Source organism: Oncorhynchus gorbuscha, linkage group LG11 (assembly GCF_021184085.1).
Source record: "Oncorhynchus gorbuscha isolate QuinsamMale2020 ecotype Even-year linkage group LG11, OgorEven_v1.0, whole genome shotgun sequence".
In the NCBI taxonomy this organism is placed as follows: Eukaryota; Metazoa; Chordata; class Actinopteri; order Salmoniformes; family Salmonidae; genus Oncorhynchus; species Oncorhynchus gorbuscha.
The window spans coordinates 33,110,545-33,130,640 of record NC_060183.1 but is presented as its reverse complement, the minus strand read 5'-3'; the positions used below and the strand labels follow the sequence as shown (position 1 = coordinate 33,130,640).

At 43.7% G+C, this 20,096-nt stretch overlaps 1 protein-coding gene across 1 annotated transcript in view; it reads left to right on the top strand.

The window, feature by feature from the left end:
• The first annotated feature begins 570 nt into the window (after positions 1 to 570).
• LOC124047759 (RPE-retinal G protein-coupled receptor-like) overlaps positions 571 to 20,096 on the top strand; it is a 45,226-nt gene continuing 25,700 nt past the window's right edge. The window contains exons 1-4 of the mRNA XM_046368069.1: positions 571 to 737; positions 1,081 to 1,237; positions 2,649 to 2,770; positions 10,865 to 11,018. Coding sequence (XP_046224025.1) covers positions 659 to 737; positions 1,081 to 1,237; positions 2,649 to 2,770; positions 10,865 to 11,018 — 512 coding nt within the window. The 5' untranslated portion in view covers positions 571 to 658. The remainder of the gene's footprint in view (positions 738 to 1,080; positions 1,238 to 2,648; positions 2,771 to 10,864; positions 11,019 to 20,096) is intronic.

Below are 20,096 nucleotides of genomic sequence, written 5' to 3'. Positions count from 1 at the left end.
CCATAATACATTTTACAGACGCAAAAATATCCCACCATATGGAACAAATAAATTATGATTTTTATACAGTATGACTTTACAAACATAACTGGATGGAAACTTGAGTGAGTCTGACCACCAGTCAGAGACCACTATGATGACACACCAAATGTGTTTGAAGGATTCTTTTTGTCTTTTTCCAATGCCTCTTAACGGGAAAGTAATCCAATAGTAACTGAATGTAATCCGACTATGTTTGGCTAATCCAAAAATTACGTTATTTTGGACAGGTAACTAGTAACAGAACAACCTTTCAACAGAGTTGTATAGACTACATCAAACATGTGCATTTGACATTAAGGTCATCCTTTTCCAGACGGTGGTCTCACACAGACAGAAAGGCTTGTTGTGTAACTAATAGAGAGCTTTAGAGTAGCGGTGTGTAAATACGTATTAGGGGACAGTGGGTTGTGTTGTTATGTTCATTAATACATTCTTGTGCGGATTTGGGCAAGAGAGTGAGAGAGCTTTACATAATTGCATGCATGCTTTTTCACGTGAAATGCCCCTTTAAAAGTGGGATCAGTTAGGGTTAGAGGCACATTGTAAAGCAAGCGGACAGTGAAGAGTAAGTAGATCTGTGATTTGGGCTTTACTGGTGTGAAAAATCGCACTGAAGATGGTGTCTTCCTACCCTTTACCGGATGGTTTCTCAGACTTTGATGTATTCTCTTTGGGATCTTGTCTGCTAGTGGAGGGTGAGTGATGGAATTCATCCATAAATGTGGTAGCTATGCTTCTATATGCAATGTTAGACCTGATGCTCCGTGTTCAGGGTTGGTGGCCTGTTTACGCACTCTTTAACAAGGAGTGGTAGCAGCGCAGTTATATGACCTGATGCAATATGAATGAAATGCTGATTTTGTCCAGACAATTGCATGATATAATTTTACATTCAATAGTCTGGAATAACACATTATTATTGTTTAAACAGCCTTTCAAAAGAAAACTTTTCATTTTTACTTCTCATCATGGAATATGCGCTCTGCTATGCACACTGCCACTGTGTTTATAACCTATTCTGTGTTGTGTCCCTTAAAGGTCTTCTGGGATTCTTCCTGAATGCTGTGACAGTCGCTGCTTTCCTCAAAATAAGAGAACTGAGAACCCCCAGCAATTTCCTAGTCTTGAGTTTGGCATTGGCCGATATGGGCATCTCTACGAACGCAACCATTGCTGCTTTCTCCAGTTTTCTGAGGTGAGTGACATAGCATACTAATCCTCTCCATCGCCTTATTCAGTTTTTACTCACACTGACTCATTGTTGCAACGTTTTGCCACTGCAAAATACCATGAATTGAATATGGAATATTATATACTGGGGTTCTCAATACCATAGAGAATATGTTTCTCTCTCTGACATATTCCAATCAATTGGCTAATCAATATCTCTGCATAGTTTTAGAGTAGTACACCAACGAGGTAGAGTCATAACAGACCTTCTGGGGACTGTGCTGTGATGCATAAAGGCGGAGGATTTAGAACTCTTTAATCGGGGGGGATGAACGATGATGCTCTGGGTTGGCGTCTAGGTGGTTTAGGATTAAAACAGGCACCAGATTCACTTCAAATGTGTATTAATAGATGACCATGGCCAATGCAAAATATCATAAAAAGACACTGGCCTTCCCTGCAGTCTAGTTCTATGCACTGTAAAGTGTTTGCCATTAATTTGACAGTATCGTACAGGCATCTTGGTGGTGAGTAAAATTCTGTATTTCATATTGCTGTACACCTACTGTAATATAAATACAGTATCACAGCAAGTACTGTGCAATGACACACAGTACACTACCACAAATTGACTGTACACTTGCCTATATTATACTATAAAAATGTAACTGCTACCGTAATCGGAATGAATGAATTCATTAATTAATGGACAAATGAAGGAAATTCATTAAGGGGAAGAGTTTGTATTTCACTGTAATAACAAGTGATTAGTGCAAGCAGGTTGCTGCTAGTATATTACAGTATATTATTTCATATTTTGCCTTTTAAATCACTTGCACTTCTAGAGGCTTTCTCAAAGACTTCCAAACCGACAGAGACTACAGGGTAGAACAGACCAAAAGGACATGACATAATGGTCAACACTTTAAGCTTTGAGACTTTCTGCCATTTCAATCTGTTGACTACACATTTTAAATTGAAAGAACACTATAACTACATATGAGTTCAATTGGTACAGCATTCTCACTCATGGGTGCAACAAATATAGCTTCTTACAAGGTAACACCTCAAAATATGTTAATGGACCAGAAACAAACATACCATGCATCTCCTAATGGTCATAAAGGTTTTTAGTGCTCAAACGAAACAATGCGGTACGGTACTGCATTCTGTGGGGTGGAACTACAGTACCATTTGAAATATGCCAATTTTCCCACAATGCACCATCATTTACAGTATGCTGCAGTAAAATGTTTTAAAGTTTATTTTTACTGTTGATAACATTAAAAATGATCAATAAATTACAGTTTTCTGTTACATTGTGCTCTACCAGTCTATCAATTAATTGTTGAACACAATAAAAATAACACCATAATGTTAAGTAAGGCCTAATGTATTGTCTTTCCGCCTCTTTACTACTGTATGCCCTTCTCCAGGTACTGGCCCTATGGCTCTGATGGCTGCCAGACTCATGGCTTCCAGGGATTTGTGACAGCTCTCGCCAGCATCCACTTCATTGCTGCCATTGCATGGGACAGATACCACCAGTACTGCACAAGTAAGTGGCCTGAGTCTCATAGGTTTCTTAGGTCTCATACATCTCCATAGACACACACACACACACACACACACACACACACACACACACACACACACACACACACACACACACACACACACACACACACACACACACACACACACACACACACACACACACACACACACACACACACACACACACACACACACACACACACACACACACACACACACACACACCTACCCCCAACAACAAATGCACAAACAAACACATACTAAACAGGACTAATCTTTGTGTGCAGCTGTTCTTGGAGCCTCACAGCATCCTAAAAGGCCATCTGGCCTAAGAGTCTATTGGTCTGTTATGAGGTCACTCATCTATATGGTTTTAATGACCTCTCACAAAGACATAATCTGCAGGCTATGCCCACACTGACACACTTTCTATTGTGTTATGACCTTGTCAAACTATACATTGAGTGTACAAAACATTAAGGACATCTGCTCTTTCCATGACATAGACTGACCAGGTGAATCCAGGTGAAAGCTGTGATCCCTTATTAATGTCACTTGTTAAATCCACTTCAATTAGTGTAGATGAAGGGAATGAGACGGGATAAAGAATTATTTTTAAGCATTAAGAATATTGAAACATGGATTGTGTGTGTGTGCCATTCAGAGGGTGAATGGGCAAGACAAAATATTTAAGTGGATTCAAACGGGGTATGGTAATAGGTGCCAGGTGCACCAGTTTGTATCAAGAACTGCAATGCTGCTGGGGTTTTCACGCTCAACAGATTCCTGTGTGTATCAATAATGATCCACCACCCAAAGGACATCAGCCAACTTGACACAACTGTAGGAAGCATTGGAGTCAACATGGGCCAGCATCCCTGTGGAATGTTTTTGATATATACAGTTGAAGTTGGAAGTTTACATAAACTTAGGTTGGAGTCATTAAAACTCGTTTTTCAACCACTCCACAAACTTCTTGTCAACAAACTATAGTTTTGACAAGTTGGTAAGGACATCTACTTTGTGCATAATTTGTACAACAATTGTTTACGGACAGATTATTTCACTTATAATTCACTGTATCACAATTCCAGTGGGTCAGAAGTTTACACACATTAAATTGACTGTGCCTTTAAACAGCTTGGAAAATTCCAGAAAATGATGTCATGGCTTTAGAAGCTTTGGCTTTTTTTCAAGGCCTACCTTTAAACTCAGTGCCTCTTTTCTTGACATCATGGGAAAATCAAAAGACTGTTTCGCCATTTTGACCACTGTTATGTTTGGAGGAAAAAGTGGGAGGCTTGCTAGCTGAAGAACCCGATCCCGACCGTGAAGCACGGCGGTGCCGCATCATGTTTTGGGGTTGCTTTGCTGCAGGCGGGACTGGTGCACTTCACAAAATAGATGGCATCATGAGGGAGGACAATTCTGTTGATATATTGAAGCAACATCTCAAGATATCAGTCAGGAAGTTAAAAGCTTGGTAGCAAATGGGTCTTCCAAATGTACAAATACCCCAAGCATACTTCCAAAGTTGTGGCAAAATGGCTTAATAAGGTCAACAAAGTCAAGGTAGTGGAGTGGCTTTCAAAAAGCCCTGACCTCAATCCCATAGAAAATGTGTAGGCAGAACTGGAAAAGCGTGTGCAAGCAAGGAGGCATACACACCTGACTCAGTTACACCAGCACTGTCAGGAGGAATGGGCCAAAATTCACCCAACTTATTGTGGGAAGCTTGTGGATGGCTAACCGAAATGTTTGACCAAAGTTAAACAATGTAAAGTATTTGGCCTGTCGTGATTTTTTTTTAAAAAATGCGTCAGGTGATTAATCTCCATGAAATGGTTGGATAGAAACCTGGTTATTCGAAGAAATTGAACATAAATGATTCTGAGCTATTATCCACTGTAAAAAACCACTGCTATTGCTTTTGAATATTTTGTTGACCTAAAATTTTAAATGTAGAGATTCAGATTTACTGAATCTACCAAATACTAATAGAGTGTATGTAAATTTCTGACCTGCTTGCAATGTGATGAAAGACATAAAAGCTGAAATAAATCCCTCTACTCTTATTCTGACATTTCACATTCTTAAAATAAAGTGGTGATCCTAACTGACCTAAGACAGGGAATTTTTACTTGGATTAAATGTCAGGAATTGTAAAAAATTAAAATTAAAAAAGGGCTAATTTTGGCTAATTTGTTAAGTTCATTAGAGTTCATTCGAGTTCATTAGAGTTACCAGTCTCAGAAATTGCAGCCCAAATAAATGATTTACAGAGTTCAAGTAACAGACATGTCTCAACATCAATTGTTCAGAGGAAACTGTGTGAATCAGGTGTTCATGATTGAATTGCTGCAAAGAAACCACTACCAAAGGACACCAATAGCAAGCAGAGACTTGCTTGGGCCAAGAAACATGAGCAATGGACATTAGACCGGTGGAAATCTGTCCTTTGGTCTGGAGTCCAAATCTTTGTTTCCAACCGCCCTGTCTTTGTGAGACGCGATGTGGGTGAACGGATGTATTTCCCACCGTAAAGCATGGAGGAGGAGGTATTACGGTGTGGGGGTGCTTTGCTGGTGACACTGTCAGTGATTTATTTAGAATTCACCCTTAACCACAGCACTCTGCAGCAATACGCCATCCCATCTGTTTTGGGCTTAGTGGGACTATCATTTGATTTTCAACAGGACAATGTTCTAACACACCTCCAGGCTGTGTAAGGGCTATTTTAGTTTGGGATGAGGCAGACCGCAGAGTGAAGCAAAAACAGCCAACAAGTGCTCAGCATATTATGGGAACTCCTTCAAGACCATTGGAAATGCATTCCAGGTGAAGTTGGTTGAGAGAATGCCAAAGCTGTCATTAAGGCAAAGCGTGGCAATTTGAAGAATCTCACATATAGAATATATTTAGATTTGTTTTACACTTTTTTGGTTACTACATGATTCCATATGTGTTATTTCATAGTTTTGAATGCACTATATATACATACACACACACTACCGTTGAAAGGTTTGGGGTCACTTAGACATTTCCTTGTTTCTGAAAGAAAAGCACATTTCATGTCCATTAAAATAAGATAAAATTGATCAGAAATTCTGTGTAGACATTGTTAATGTTGTAAATGACTATTGTAGCTGGAAACGGCAGATTTTTTTTAATGGAATATCAACGTAGGCGTACAGAGGCCCATTATCAGCAACCATCGCTCCTGTGTTCCAATGGCACGTTTTGTTAGCTAATCCAAGTTTATACTTTAAAAGGGTAATTGATCATTAGAAATCCCTTTTCAAATATTTTTGCACAGCTGAAAACTGTTGTTCTGATTAAAGAAGCAATAAACAGGCCTTCTTTAGACTAGTTTAGTATCTGGAGAGTCAGCATTTGTGGGTTTGATTACAGGTTCAAAATGGCCAGAAACAAAGAACATTCTTCTGAAACTCGTCAGTCTAGTCTTGTTCTTAGAAATGAAGGCTATTCCATGCGAGGAATTGCCAAGAAACTGAAGATCTCGTACAACGCTGTGTACTACTCCCTTCACAGAACAACGCAAACTGGCTCTAACCAGAATAGAAACGCAGGAGAGAGGGTTGCTGATAATGGGCCTGTCAGAGTCGTGTGTATAGGTGGAAGGGAAGTCAGGCGCAGGAGAGTCAAAAGGAGTGTAATGGAGACTCTTTAACCTCTCTAGGGTAGGGGGCAGCATTCAGAATTTTGCCCAAATTAAATGGCCTGCTACTCGGGCCCAAAAGATGTGATATGAATATAACTGGTAGATGTGGATAGAAAACAATCTAAAGTTTCCAAAACTGTTAACATAGTGTCTGTGAGTATAACAGAACTGATTTAACGAAAACCTAAGAAAGATCCATTCAGGAAGTAGTTTAAAAAAAATACCATTACAGTATCCATTGACTTAGGACTCCCTTTGCAGTTCCTATGCCTTCCACTAGATGTCAACAGTCTTTATAAATCGTTTCAGGCTTGTATTCTTATAAATGAGGGAGTAAGACCAGTCTAAACGAGCGGAACCTAACGTGACGCAGAGTTTTTCAGGCGCATGTGCATTTCTTGTTTACCTTTTATATTGACGACGTTATTGTCCAGTTGAAATATGATAGATCATTTAGGCTAAAAAAACAACCTGAGGATTGAATATAAACATCGTTTGACATGTTTCTATGAACTTTACGGATACAATTTGGATTTTTTGTCTGATTGTTTTGACTGAGTTTGAGGTTTTTGGATATAAAGAGACTTCTTCAAACAAAAGGAACATTTATTGAGTAAATGACTTTCTTCTGATTGCCACCATATGAAGATCATCAAAGGTAAGGGATTAATTTTATCTCTTTTTCTGAGTTTTGTAACGCTTCTGCTTGGCTGGTTACTGTTTGTAATAATTTGTCAATTGGGCTATGTTCTGGGCTAGGTATGCTTTCGCCGAAAACCATTTTATAAATATGACACTGTGGTTGGTTTAACAAGAAGTTAATATTTAAACCTATGTAAAATATATTTTGTTTTCTGAATTTTTATAATGTGCATTTCTGTAATTGAATTTGGCACGCTGCAGTCTCACTGGATGTTGGCCAGATGGGACACTAGCATCCCACATACCCTAGAGAGGTTAATAGCAGTCCACTAAACATACTCCAAACACTAAATGTACATAAATAACAAAAATGGTTATGAGGACCCATCGCGCACCTATACAAATACATATACAACACTGACATAAAAACAATTTCTGACAAAGACATGAGGGGAAACAGAGGGTTAAATACACAACAGGTAATGAATGAGATTGAAACCAGGTGTGTAGGAAGACAAGACTAAACCAATGGAAAATGAAAATGGATCAATGATGGCGAGAAGACCGGTGACGTCAACCTCCGAACACCGCCCAAACAAGGAGAGGCAACGACTTCGGTAGAAGTCGTGACAGTAGCCCCCCCCCTGATGCGCGGCTCCAGCAGCACGTCGACACCAGCCTCGGGGACGACCCGGAGGGCGAGGAGGCCATTTCCGAATGGAGACGGTGGAATTCTTGTAACATGGAAGGATCTAACACATCCTCCGCCGGAACCCAGCATCTCTCTTCAAGCCCGTAGCCCTCCCAGTCCATGAGGGACTGAAGGCCCCTCGCTGGACGTCTCGAATCCAGTATGAATCGAAAGGAGTACGCCGGGTCGCCCTCGATGTCTAGAGGAGGCAGAGGAACATCACGCACTTCAGCCTCCTGGAGCGGGCCAGCCACCACCGGCCTGAAGAGAGACACATGGAACGAGGGGTTAATACGGTAATTAGTGGGCAGTTGTAACCTATAACATACCTCGTTCACTCTCCTCAGGACGTTAAACGGCCCCTCAATCTGTGGACCCAGCTTCCGGCAGGGCAGGCTAAGGGGCAGGTTTCGGGTCGAGAGCCAGAACCTGTACCCTGGTGCGACCACTGGGGACTCACTGCGGTGACGGTCTGTACCAACTTTCTACCGCATTATGGCGCAATAAAGTTGGACGTGGGCAGCCTCCCAGGTTTCCTCCGCGTGCCGGAACCAATTGTCCACCGCAGGCGACTCGGCCTGACTCTGATGCCAAGGAGCCAGAACCGGCTGATACCCTAATACACATTGAAAGGGAGAAAGGTTAGTGGAGGAGTGGCGTAGCGAGTTCTGGGCCATCTCTGCCCAGGACACGAGCTTCGCCCACTACTCCGTCCGGTCCTGGCAATGAGACCGCAGAAACCTACCCACATCCTGGTTAACTCTCCACCTGCCCATTTCTCTAGGGGTGAAAACCGAGACCCCCAGACGTTCCATGAACGCCTTCCAGACCCTTGATGTGAACTGGGGACCCCGATCAGACTCTATATCCTCAGGCACCCCATAGTGCCGGAAGTTGTGTGTAAACACGTCTTCTGCAGTTTGTAAGGCCGTAGGGAGACCGGGCAAAGGGAGGAGATGACAGGACTTAGAAAACCAATCCACAACGACCAGGATCGTGGTGTTACCCTGTGAAGGTGGAAGATCAGTAAAAAAAATCCACCGACAGGTGCGACCACGTTGTGGAACGGGTAAAGGTTGTAGCTTACCTCTGGGCAGGTGTCTAGGAGCCTTGCACTGGGCGCACAACGAGCAGGAGAAAATATAAATCCTCAAGTCCTTAGCTAAAGTGGGCCACCAGTACCTCCCATCAAGACAGCGCATCGTCCGACCTATCCCAGGATGACCAGAGGAGGGTGACGTGTAGGCCCAATAGATCAATCAGTCGCGGACAGCAGACGGAACGTACAGACGCCCAGCTGGACACTGAGGGGGAGAGTGCTCTGTACGTGATGCCCGCTCAATGTCCGCGTCCAGCTCCCACACTACTGGCTCCACCAAACACTAAGCTGGGAATATAAGAGTGGGATCCATGGACCGCTCCTCTGTGTCATATAGCCGGGACAATGCATCTGCCTTAACGTTCTGGGAGCCTGGTCTGTAAAAAAGAGTAAACACAAAACGAGTGAAAAGCATGGCCCACCTTGCCTGACGAGGATTTAGTCTCCTTGCCTCCCGGATGTACTCCAGATTGCGATGGTCAGTCCAGATGAGAAAAGGGGGGTTTAGCCCCCTCAAGCCAATGTCTCCACGCCTTCAAGGTTTTTACGACAGCTAACAGCTCCTGGTCCCCTACATCATAGTTTCGCTCCGCCGGGCTGAGCTTCTTCTTTTAAAAAAGCACCGGGACGGAGCTTCAGTAGCGTACCCGAACGCTGAGAGAGCACTGCTCCTATCCCAGCTTCAGATGCGTCCACCTCCACTATGATTGGCAAAGTGGGATCCGGATGAGCCAACACAGGAACCGAGGTAAACAGAGTCTTCAGGTGCCTAAAAGCCCTGTTCGCCTCAGCCGACCACTGCAAGCGCACCGACCCCCCTTTTAGCAGTGAGGTAATTGGAGCAGCAACCTGACCAAAACCCCAGATAAACATCCGGTAGTAATTGGCAAACCCTAAAAAACGCTGCACCTCCTTTACCGTGGTTGGAGCAATGTGGTCGCTCTCCATTTCCACCCCTGATGTGGAAATCTTATGCCCTAGGAAGGAGATGGATTGTTGGAAGAACAAGCATTTCTCAGCCTTGACACATAGATCATGCTCCAACAGGCAACCAAACATTTTGCGCACCAGGGACACATGCTCAGCGTGTGTAGCGGAGTATATCAGGATATCATCGATATACACCACTACACCCTGCCCATGCAGGTGTCTGAAAATCTCATCTACAAATGATTGGAAGACTGATGGAGCATTCATCAACCCATATGACATGACAAGGTACTCATAATGACCTGAGGTGGTGCTAAATGCTGTCTTCTGCTCATCACCCATCGCACACCTATACAAATACATATACAACACTGACATAAAAACAATCTTTGACAAAGACATGAGGGGAAACAGAGGGTTAAATACACAACAGGTAATGAATTGGATTGAAACCAGGTGTGTAGGAAGACAATACAAAACAAATGGAAAATGAAAAATGGATCAATGATGGCTAGAAGAACTGTGACGTCGACCACCGAACACCGCCCGAACAAGGAGAGGCACCGATTTCGGCAGATGTCGTGACAGGGCCTCTGTACGCCTATGTAGATATTCCATGAAAAAATCTGCCGTTTACAGCTACAATATAGTCATTTACAATCTAATTAATTTGATGTTATTTTAATGGACAAAAAATGTGCTTTTCTTTCAAAAACAAGGACATTTCTAAGTTACCCAACTAAATTTAACGGTAGTGTATTTTTAATCCGTTTTAGAGTAAGGCTGTAAAGTATGAATACTTTCCGAATGCACTGTACATATGTCTAGTCCTGGAAAATCATATGACTGATGGGATATTTCATTTTTTCCATTGGAATGATGGAGAGTAACTGTGTGTGTTTCTAAAATTATAGCACACACTTTTACTCTCCCTCTCCATTTCAATTGGAAATAGAATCTAGTCTAATTGTTCCACTTCCATAGCTTCTATAGATTATTGTAATAGATTCTATCATAATTATTGTATTTCTATGGTTGTGCTTTTCATCAGGGACAAAGCTACAGTGGAGCAGTGCCATCACTCTGGCTATTTTCATCTGGCTGTTCACCGCCTTCTGGTCAGCCATGCCCCTCATTGGCTGGGGAGAGTATGACTACGAACCACTCAGGACATGCTGTACCCTGGACTACAGCAAAGGAGACAGGTGACAAAGACACCCATGTTTCAAGTTTCAGGTTTCAAGTTTTTAATGTCACATGCACAAGTACAGTTAAATGCCTTTCTTGCAATCTCTAAACCCAACTTTGCAGTAATCAATAACAATATAATACTACAAATAACAAGGTAGAACAAAAACACACAATATAAAAATTATTACATAACACAATTATGTAAGTAAGCATATTATATACACGGTCAGTTCCAGAACCATATTTACAATGTGCAGGGATACTGGAGTGATAGAGGTAGATATGTATAGGGGTAAGGTGACTTGGCATCAGGATATGTGTAGAGTAGTAGCAGTGTATATGATGGTTGTATGTGAGTGGGTGTGTGTAGAGTCAGTACAAATGTACGTGCGTATGAGCAAATGATGTAGTGAGTGTTGAAGTATCAGTGTGCGAAGTGTATAGGGCCCTGTGAGTGTGCATAGAGACCGTGCAGAAATAAGAATAAAATACAAAGGTAGACTCAGATAGTCTGTGTAGCCATTTTGTTAGCTACTTCGTTAGCTACTTAGCTGTCTTATGGCATGGGAATAGAAGCTCTTCAGGAGCCTGTTGGTGTTATCTGGATAACATGTGTGAAATGGTTGATATGGTTGATAGTGTGTGTGAATCAATAGAGTTATATTTTCTGCGTGATTCTCTGGCTACTCACTCCAGAGAAAGCTTCAAACTGTAACTAGTGCCTGCAACCTGGTTCAGGTTATCATTCAACCAACCAAGGTAGTTACAAACAACACAGGAATTAAATCATCAACGTGTTTTGATCACATCTTTACTAATGCTGCAGAAATTAGCTTGAAAGCAGTATTCAAATCCATCGGATGTAGTGATCACAATATAGTAGCCATATCTAGGAAAACCAAAGTTCCAAAGACTGGGCCTAATCTAGTGTATAAGAGATTGTATATTGTTGTCTATCAACACTGACAAGCCACCTGGGTCTGACTTCCTGGATGGAAAATGACTGACAATAATAGCAGATGATATTGCCACATCTTCAATTTAAGCCTACTAGAATGTGTGTGCCCTCAGGCCTGGAGGAAAGAAAAAGTTATTCCCCTATCTAAGGATAGTAAAGCCACATTTACTGGCTCAAATAGCCGACCAGTCAGCCTGTTACCAACCCTTCGTAAATGTTTTGAAAAAAAATGGTGTTTGACCATATACAATGCCATTTTACAGTAACAGACTTTAAGCACGAAGGACATTCAACAAGCACAGCACTTACACAAATGACGGCTGAGAGAAATTGATGATAAAAAGATTGTCGGGCTGTTTTGTTCAGTGCGGCTTTTGACATTATCGATCATAGTCTACTACTGAAAAACCAAATGTGTTATTGTTATGCAGGTGAATGAGGACCCAAAAGCGACTTGGCGAAAACAGAGTCTTTATTCCAGTAAAGGAAAAAGGCAATACTCCTAGACAAATCGGAGCAGAAAACAAAACATAAAAAACTAATTCCACTCGTAGTGACGAGGACAGACTGGAGACTCGACCATAAACTGTAGGTTGCCTCGGGAAGGCACCGACCGTAGCAGACTCAGACACCTGCTCACACGCAGCATCTGAGGGAAACAAGACACAGCACGGCGAACAATATACAAGGATCCGACAGGACAGAAACGGAAGACAAGGGGAGAAATAGGGACTCTAATCAGAGGGCAAGATACGGAACAGGTGTGAAAAGATTAGATGATTGATTAGGGGAATAGGAACAGCTGGGAGCAGGAACGGAACGATAGAGAGAAGAGAGAGAGGGAGGGAGAGAGAAGAAAGGGAACGAACCTAAAAAGACCAGCAGGGGGAAAACGAACAGAAGGGAAAGCAAAATGACAAGACAATATAAGACAAAACATGACAGTACCCCCCCACTCACCGAGCGCCTCCTGGCGCTCTCGAGGAGGAACACTGGCGGCAACGGAGGAAATCATAGATCACAAACGGTCCAGCACGTCCCGAGAAAGAACCCAACTCCTCTCCTCAGGACCGTAACGAAAAACGATAAAAAGGGAAACTAGGGTACTACTCTAAAAAAAAATGAGACACGGGTAGAGAACTGAAAGCTTTAGAGCAAACAGGACCAAACAGGCCAGGAGAGTAACAACTAGGGACAGACTGAGACACAGCAAGGGCAGGAACAAGAACAGGAGAGATGCGATGGCAGGGAACAGACTGAGACCCAGCAAGACCAGGAGCAGAAAAAAAATTACCAGACTTATTCTGCGCGCAGTCCGAACACGCAGCCACGAAACGGCGCGTGTCACGCTCCTGAGTAGGCCACCAAAACCGCTGGCGAATAGAAGCAAGAGTACCTCGAACGCCGGGATGGCCAGCTAACTTGGCAGAGTGAGCCCACTGAAGAACAGCCAGACGAGTAGAAACAGGAACGAAAAGAAGGTTACTAGGACAAGCGCGCGGCGACGCAGTGTGCGTGAGTGCTTGCTTAACCTGTCTTTTAATTCCCCAGACTGTCAACCCGACAACACGCCCAACAGGAAGGATCCCCTCGGGATCGGTAGAAGCCACAGAAGAACTAAAGAGACGGGATAAAGCATGAGGCTTGGTGTTCTTAGTACCCGGGCAATAAGAAATAACGAACTCGAAACGAGCGAAAAACAACGCCCAACGAGCATGACGCGCATTCAGTCGTTTGGCAGAACGGATGTACTCAAGGTTCTTTTGGTCAGTCCAAACGACAAAAGGAACGGTCGCCCCCTCCAACCACTGTCGCCATTTGCCTAGGGCTAAACGGATGGCGAGCAGTTCGCGGTTAGCCACATCATAGTTACGTTCCGACGGTGACAGGCGATGAGAAAAATACGCACAAGGGTGGACCCCATCGTCAGTATCGGAGCGCTGGGACAGAATGGCTCCCACGCCCACCCCGACGCGTCAACCTCAACAATAAACTGTTTAGTGACGTCAGGTGCAACAAGGATAGGAGCGGATGCAAAACGCTTCTTGAGGAGATCAGAACAACAATCATACGACCGGTGAGGAGGAAGGGAGTTGGCTCTGGACCGACTGAAGACCGAACGCAGATCATGATATTCCTCCGGCACTCCTATCAAATCACCAGGTTCCTCCTGAGAAGAGGGGACAGAACAAACAGGAGGAATAGCAGACATTAAACACTTCACATGACAAGAAACGTTCCAGGAAAGGATAGAATTACTAGACCAATCAAAAGAAGGATTATGACACACTAGCCAGGGATGACCCAAAACAACAGGTGTAAAAGGTGAACAAAAAATCAAAAAAGAAATGGTCTCACTATGGTTACCAGATACAGTGAGAGTTAAAGGTAGTGTTTCACATAATATACTGGGGAGAGGACTACCATCCAAGGCGAACATGACCGTGGGCTCCCCTAACTGTCTGAGAGGAATGTCATGTTCCCGAGCCCAGGCTTCGTCCATAAAACAGCCCTCCGCCCCAGAGTCTATTAATGCACTGCAGGAAGCTGCCGATCCGGTCCAGCGTAGATGGACCGGTAAGGTAGTACAGGTACTTGACGGAGAGGACCGTCTAGTAGCGCTTATCAGTCGCCCTCCGCTTACTGATGAGCTCTGGCCTTTAACTGGACATGAAATGACAAAATGACCAGCGGAACCGCAATAGAGACAGAGGCGGTTGGTGATTCTCCGTTCCCTCTCCTTAGTCGAAATGCGAATACCCCCAGCTGCATGGGCTCAACACCTGAGTCAGTGGGGAAAGATGGTAGTGTCGGAGAGAGGGGAGACACAGTTAACGCGAGCTCTCTTCTATGAGCTCGGTGACGAAGATCTACCCGTCGTTCAATGCGAATAGCGAGTTCAATCAAAGAATCCACGCTGGATGGAACCTCCCGAGAGAGAATCTCATCCTTAACCTTAGCGTGGAGTCCCTCCAGAAAACGAGCGAGCAACGCCTGCTCGTTCCAGTTACTGGAGGCAGCAAGAGTGCGAAACTCTATAGAGTAATCCGTTATGGATCGATTACCTTGACATAGGGAAGACAGGGACCAGGAAGCTTCTTTCCCAAAAACTGAACGATCAAAAACCCTTATCATCTCCTCTTTAAAGTTCAGATAATTGTTAGTACACTCAGCGCTTGCCTCCCAGATAGCTGTGCCCCACTGCCGAGCCCGACCAGTAAGGAGTGATATGACGTAGGCAATCCGAGCTCTCTCTCTTGAGTATGTGTTGGGTTGGAGAGAGAACACTATATCACACTGGGTGAGAAAGGAGCGGCACTCAGTGGGCTGCCCAGAATAACATGGTGGGTTATTAACCCTAGGTTCCGGAGGCTCGGAAGACCCGGAAGTAGCTGGTGGCACGAGACGAAGACTCTGATACTGTCCTGAGAGGTCGGAGACCTGAGCGGCCAGGGTCTCAACGGCATGCCGAGCAGCAGACAATTCCTGCTCGTGTCTGCCGAGCATCGCTCCCTGGAACTCGAGAGTAGAGTAGAGAGAATCCATAGTCGCTGGGTCCATTCTTGGTCGGATCCTTCTGTTATGCAGGTGAATGAGGACCCAAAAGCGACTTGGCGAAAACAGAGTCTTTATTCCAGTAAAGGAAAAAGGCAATACTCCTAGACAAATCGGAGCAGAAAACAAAACATAAAAAACTAATTCCACTCGTAGTGACGAGGACAGACTGGAGACTCGACCATAAACTGTAGGTTGCCTCGGGAAGGCACCGACCGTAGCAGACTCAGACACCTGCTCACACGCAGCATCTGAGGGAAACAAGACACAGCACGGCGAACAATATACAAGGATCCGACAGGACAGAAACGGAAGACAAGGGGAGAAATAGGGACTCTAATCAGAGGGCAAGATACGGAACAGGTGTGAAAAGATTAGATGATTGATTAGGGGAATAGGAACAGCTGGGAGCAGGAACGGAACGATAGAGAGAAGAGAGAGAGGGAGGGAGAGAGAAAAAAGGGAACGAACCTAAAAAGACCAGCAGGGGGAAAACGAACAGAAGGGAAAGCAAAATGACAAGACAATATAAGACAAAACATGACAGTTATGGCTGTACACCAACTGCTATATTGTGGATAAAGAGTTACCTGTCTAACAGAACATAGAGGGTGTTATTTAATGGAAGCATCTCCAACAAAATCCAGGTAGATTCAGGAATTCCCTAGGGTAGCTGTCTAGGCCCCTTACTTTTCTCAGTCTTTACTAATGACATGAGACTGGCTTTCAGAATGGGCGGCAAGGAATAAGTTTGTCCTAACTATTTCATAAACTAAAAGCATTGTATTTGGGACAAATCATTCACAAAACCATATATGTCAACTAAATATTGTAATGAACAGTCCTTCCATTTTGGGATTACTACATTTTGGGATTTCTGCGGCCCAAAATGCTTGATTTTGCGGCAGCTTTTCTGAAATTCTGCAATACATTTTGCAATGTTTTTTGACATAAAGCAATAAAAGTCAAATGTGCTCAATTTTAGGTTGATTTTAAGCAGAATACATAATATAAAAAGTGCAAAATGGCAAGTGTTTATACTTCTGAATAACAATGAGCAACAGCTCATTAAAGTGATGCATAGGAAGGGGCTCTACGCAGGGTTTGCCAGCACAGATAGTCTACGATGTTTTGAGTGTGAGGAATTTGGGTATAAGAGCTTTGCGTGCTATCATAAAGGAATGAAGACAAGGTGAGGGCACCTTGTGGGGCAAATCAACATGCAGGGGGTAATGAGATGCAGACAGCAGAGGCTGAGCCTAGTCATGCCAGGGATGGTGGTGTTAATGAGGCTGGGCCTAGTCATGCAAGAGATGGTGGTGTAAATGAGGCTGGGTGTAGTCATGCTATGGAGGGTGGTGTAGATTAGGCTGGGTCTAGTCAGGTTATGCTAGTTGATGAGGAGAGTATAGTGGGGAAGTGTAAGTGACTAGGGGGGAGGAGGAGGGTGTCAAGCGGAAAAGGAAAAAGGATGTGGTCAAAGGCACCATGGAACCTTTGCCTGGTGCTGGCGGGAAGGCCCTGACCAGAGAGGAAGGGCAGGTGGTCAGGATGGGAGATGGAGATGAGGAGGAAAGTGAGTCTGAGGAAGAGGATACAGTTATTTTTTTCAAACTCCTCTTCAATGGGTCCAGAGCTGACAGCCAGTCAAGCAGAGGGGTCAAAGTACATGTTGAGAGAACTGACAAGGTTCCTGAATGAGACCAAGGGGTACAATTTAATCTTTAGGCTTATTATCTTACCTCTTACCTCGCACCCAGGAAACGGTTTAGGTTGAGGAAATGGGTCACAACAGTGCGTAAGGGTCTACCTTCAGACACTGTTTAGATGTATAGTTTCTTTCTGACACTGGGGCTTTTGGGAGCTTTGCTATTGGTCTCTTTCTTTGCTGGCTTTTCTCCCACCTCTTTTGGAGACTCTTCGGGTAGGCTCGCTTAATATAAATGGTGCCAGGGATGCGGGAAAGAGTGTGTTGGGTGAATATGTAAAACCAAAAAAGTACTGATGTTGTTTCTGCAGGAGACACATAGTGATGTGTTGAATAAGTTGATTGGGGGCTCTGGTGGAAAGGGGCAAATGTGTCTAGCCATGGGACACATTTTAATGCAGGGGTGGCAGTCCTGTTTGTACCAGTTTTGTCTGTAAAAATTTAAGATTTCCAGACAATTTGGTAACGGTGGGGGCAGCGAAGAGAGGAGTATGAGTCTGAGTCAATGGTGGGATGTGGGAAAAGTCCAAATTTTCTGTCAACAGTACACAGCTCTCTCATTCTCAGAGGGTAGGATACTATTGGGGGATCTAGATCATTGTATTAGTGAGATGGCGGTAGAGATGGTGGGGGAAGGCAATGAAGGCCTCCAGAATAATTTTATCTGAACTACGTAGGGACCTGGGTAGTTTTTTCCAGGTTAAAGCAAAGGGAGCACTTGTAAGAGCTAGGTTCTCCATGCTCAATGAGATGGATGCTTCCAGCTCCTTCTTCTTTGGTTTGGAAAGACAGAGAGGTGAAGCCAAGTGTATGCATTGTCTACGGCTGTCTAATGGGCAGGTGACCTCTGTGGTGGGAGAGATGCGGGAGTGAACTGTGGAGTGTTATCCTCTAGTTACCCATCCCGCATGAGGGAGCGAACTGTGGAGTGTTATCCTCTAGTTACCCATCCCGCATGAGGGAGCGAACTGTGGAGTGTTATCCTCTAGTTACCCATCCCGCATGAGGGAGCGTAATCATTGACTGACACTAATTAGCATAACGCAACGGACATAAATATTCCTAGAAAATATTTCTATTCATGATAATGACAAGTGAAATATATTGAGACACAGCTTAGCCTTTTGCTAATCACCCTGTCATCTCAGATTTTCAAAATATGCTTTACAGCCAAAGCTAGACAAGCATTTGTGTAAGTTTATCGATAGCCTAGCAGAGCATTTTGTCCAGCTAGCAGCAGGTAACTTGGTCACGGAAATCAGAAAAGCAATCAAATTAAATTGTTTACCTTTGATGAGCTTCGGATGTTTTCACTCACGAGACTCCCAGTTAGATAGCCAATGTTCCTTGTTTCCAAAAATATTATTTTTGTAGGCGAAAAAGTTCAGTTTGTTCTTCACGTTTGGCTGAGAAATCGCCCTGAAATTGCAGTCACGAAAACTTTGAAAAATATTCCAAATTAGCTCCATAATATCGACAGAAACATAGCAAACATTGTTTATAATCAATCCTCAAGGTGTTTTTCAAATATCTTTTCAATAATATATCCACCGGGACAATTCGTTTTTCAGTAGGACCGGTTGGAAAAATGGCTACCTCTGTATTTTACGCAAGAATCACTTTGGGAGCATCAGGTGACCACTTACGCAATGTAGCCGCTTACGGGTATTCTACAACATAAATGCGTAAAACTACGTCACAATGCTGTCGACACCTTGGAGAATACGGAGAAAAAGTCATCTGGAACGCAGCGCTTTCAAAACATGAGGCACTTCCGGATTGGATTTTTCTCAGGCTTTCGCCTGCAACATCAGTTCTGTTATACTCACAGACAATATTTTTACAGTTTTGGAAACTTTAGATTGTTTTCTATCCTAAGCTGTCAATTATATGCATATTCTAGCATCTTGTCCTGACCAAATATCCCATTTACTACGGGAACGTTATTTTTCCAAAAATGAAAATACTGCCCCTAGTCACAAAATGTTAAACTGAGTTGTATAGGTCAGAAATGTGTGATCATATATGTGCTCAGGTCTTGTTTACAGGACTCCCTAAGCTCTCTCTGGCACAGAGGGATGAAATGGACATTCCTCTGTTGTCCCATGAGCTGGCAGAGGCCGTAACCCAGATGTCGCCTGGTCATGCACCGATGGACTCCCAGTGGAGTTTTATAAAAATTCTGGGGAATAATTGGACTGGACTTCTTTGCGTGTTGCGTGAATGTGTCGGGGTAGGAGAGTAGCCGATGTGCTACCATCGGGCAGCTCTGACTCTCCTGCCCAAAAAAGGGGACTTGTGTGAACTTAAGAACTGGAGGCCTGTGGCATTGCTCTGTGCGGACTACAAGATATTTGCCAGGTACTCTCTAACAGACTGAAGTCCCATATGGACTCGATAGTCCATGAGGACCAAACATATTGTGTACCGGGACACTCAATCACAGACAACTTGTTCTTAATCGGGGACATGTTGGACTTGTCGAGTGATTCTAATGTGAACTTTGGACTGGTATCTTTAGATCAAGAGAAGGCTTTTGATAGAGTGGACCATGAGTATCTGTTTAATGTGATGTCTGTGTTTGGGTAGAGTTTTTTGCTCTGTGTGAAGCTGTTGTATGCTGGGGTGTCATGTATTGTCAAGGTGGGAGGGGGGCTCAATAGGCCAGTGAGTGAGACGGGGCATTAGACAAGTGTGCCCTCTATCTGGGCAGTTATATACACTAGGCATTGAGCCTTTTTTGGGACTGCTACACAGGAGACTGCAGGGAGTGTGCTGGACAGGCATGGATGTGGTGACAGGCATAGCAGTGTCAGCATATGCAGATTATGTTTCTGTGATGGTCAGGGATGGTCAGGATATGCAGGCACT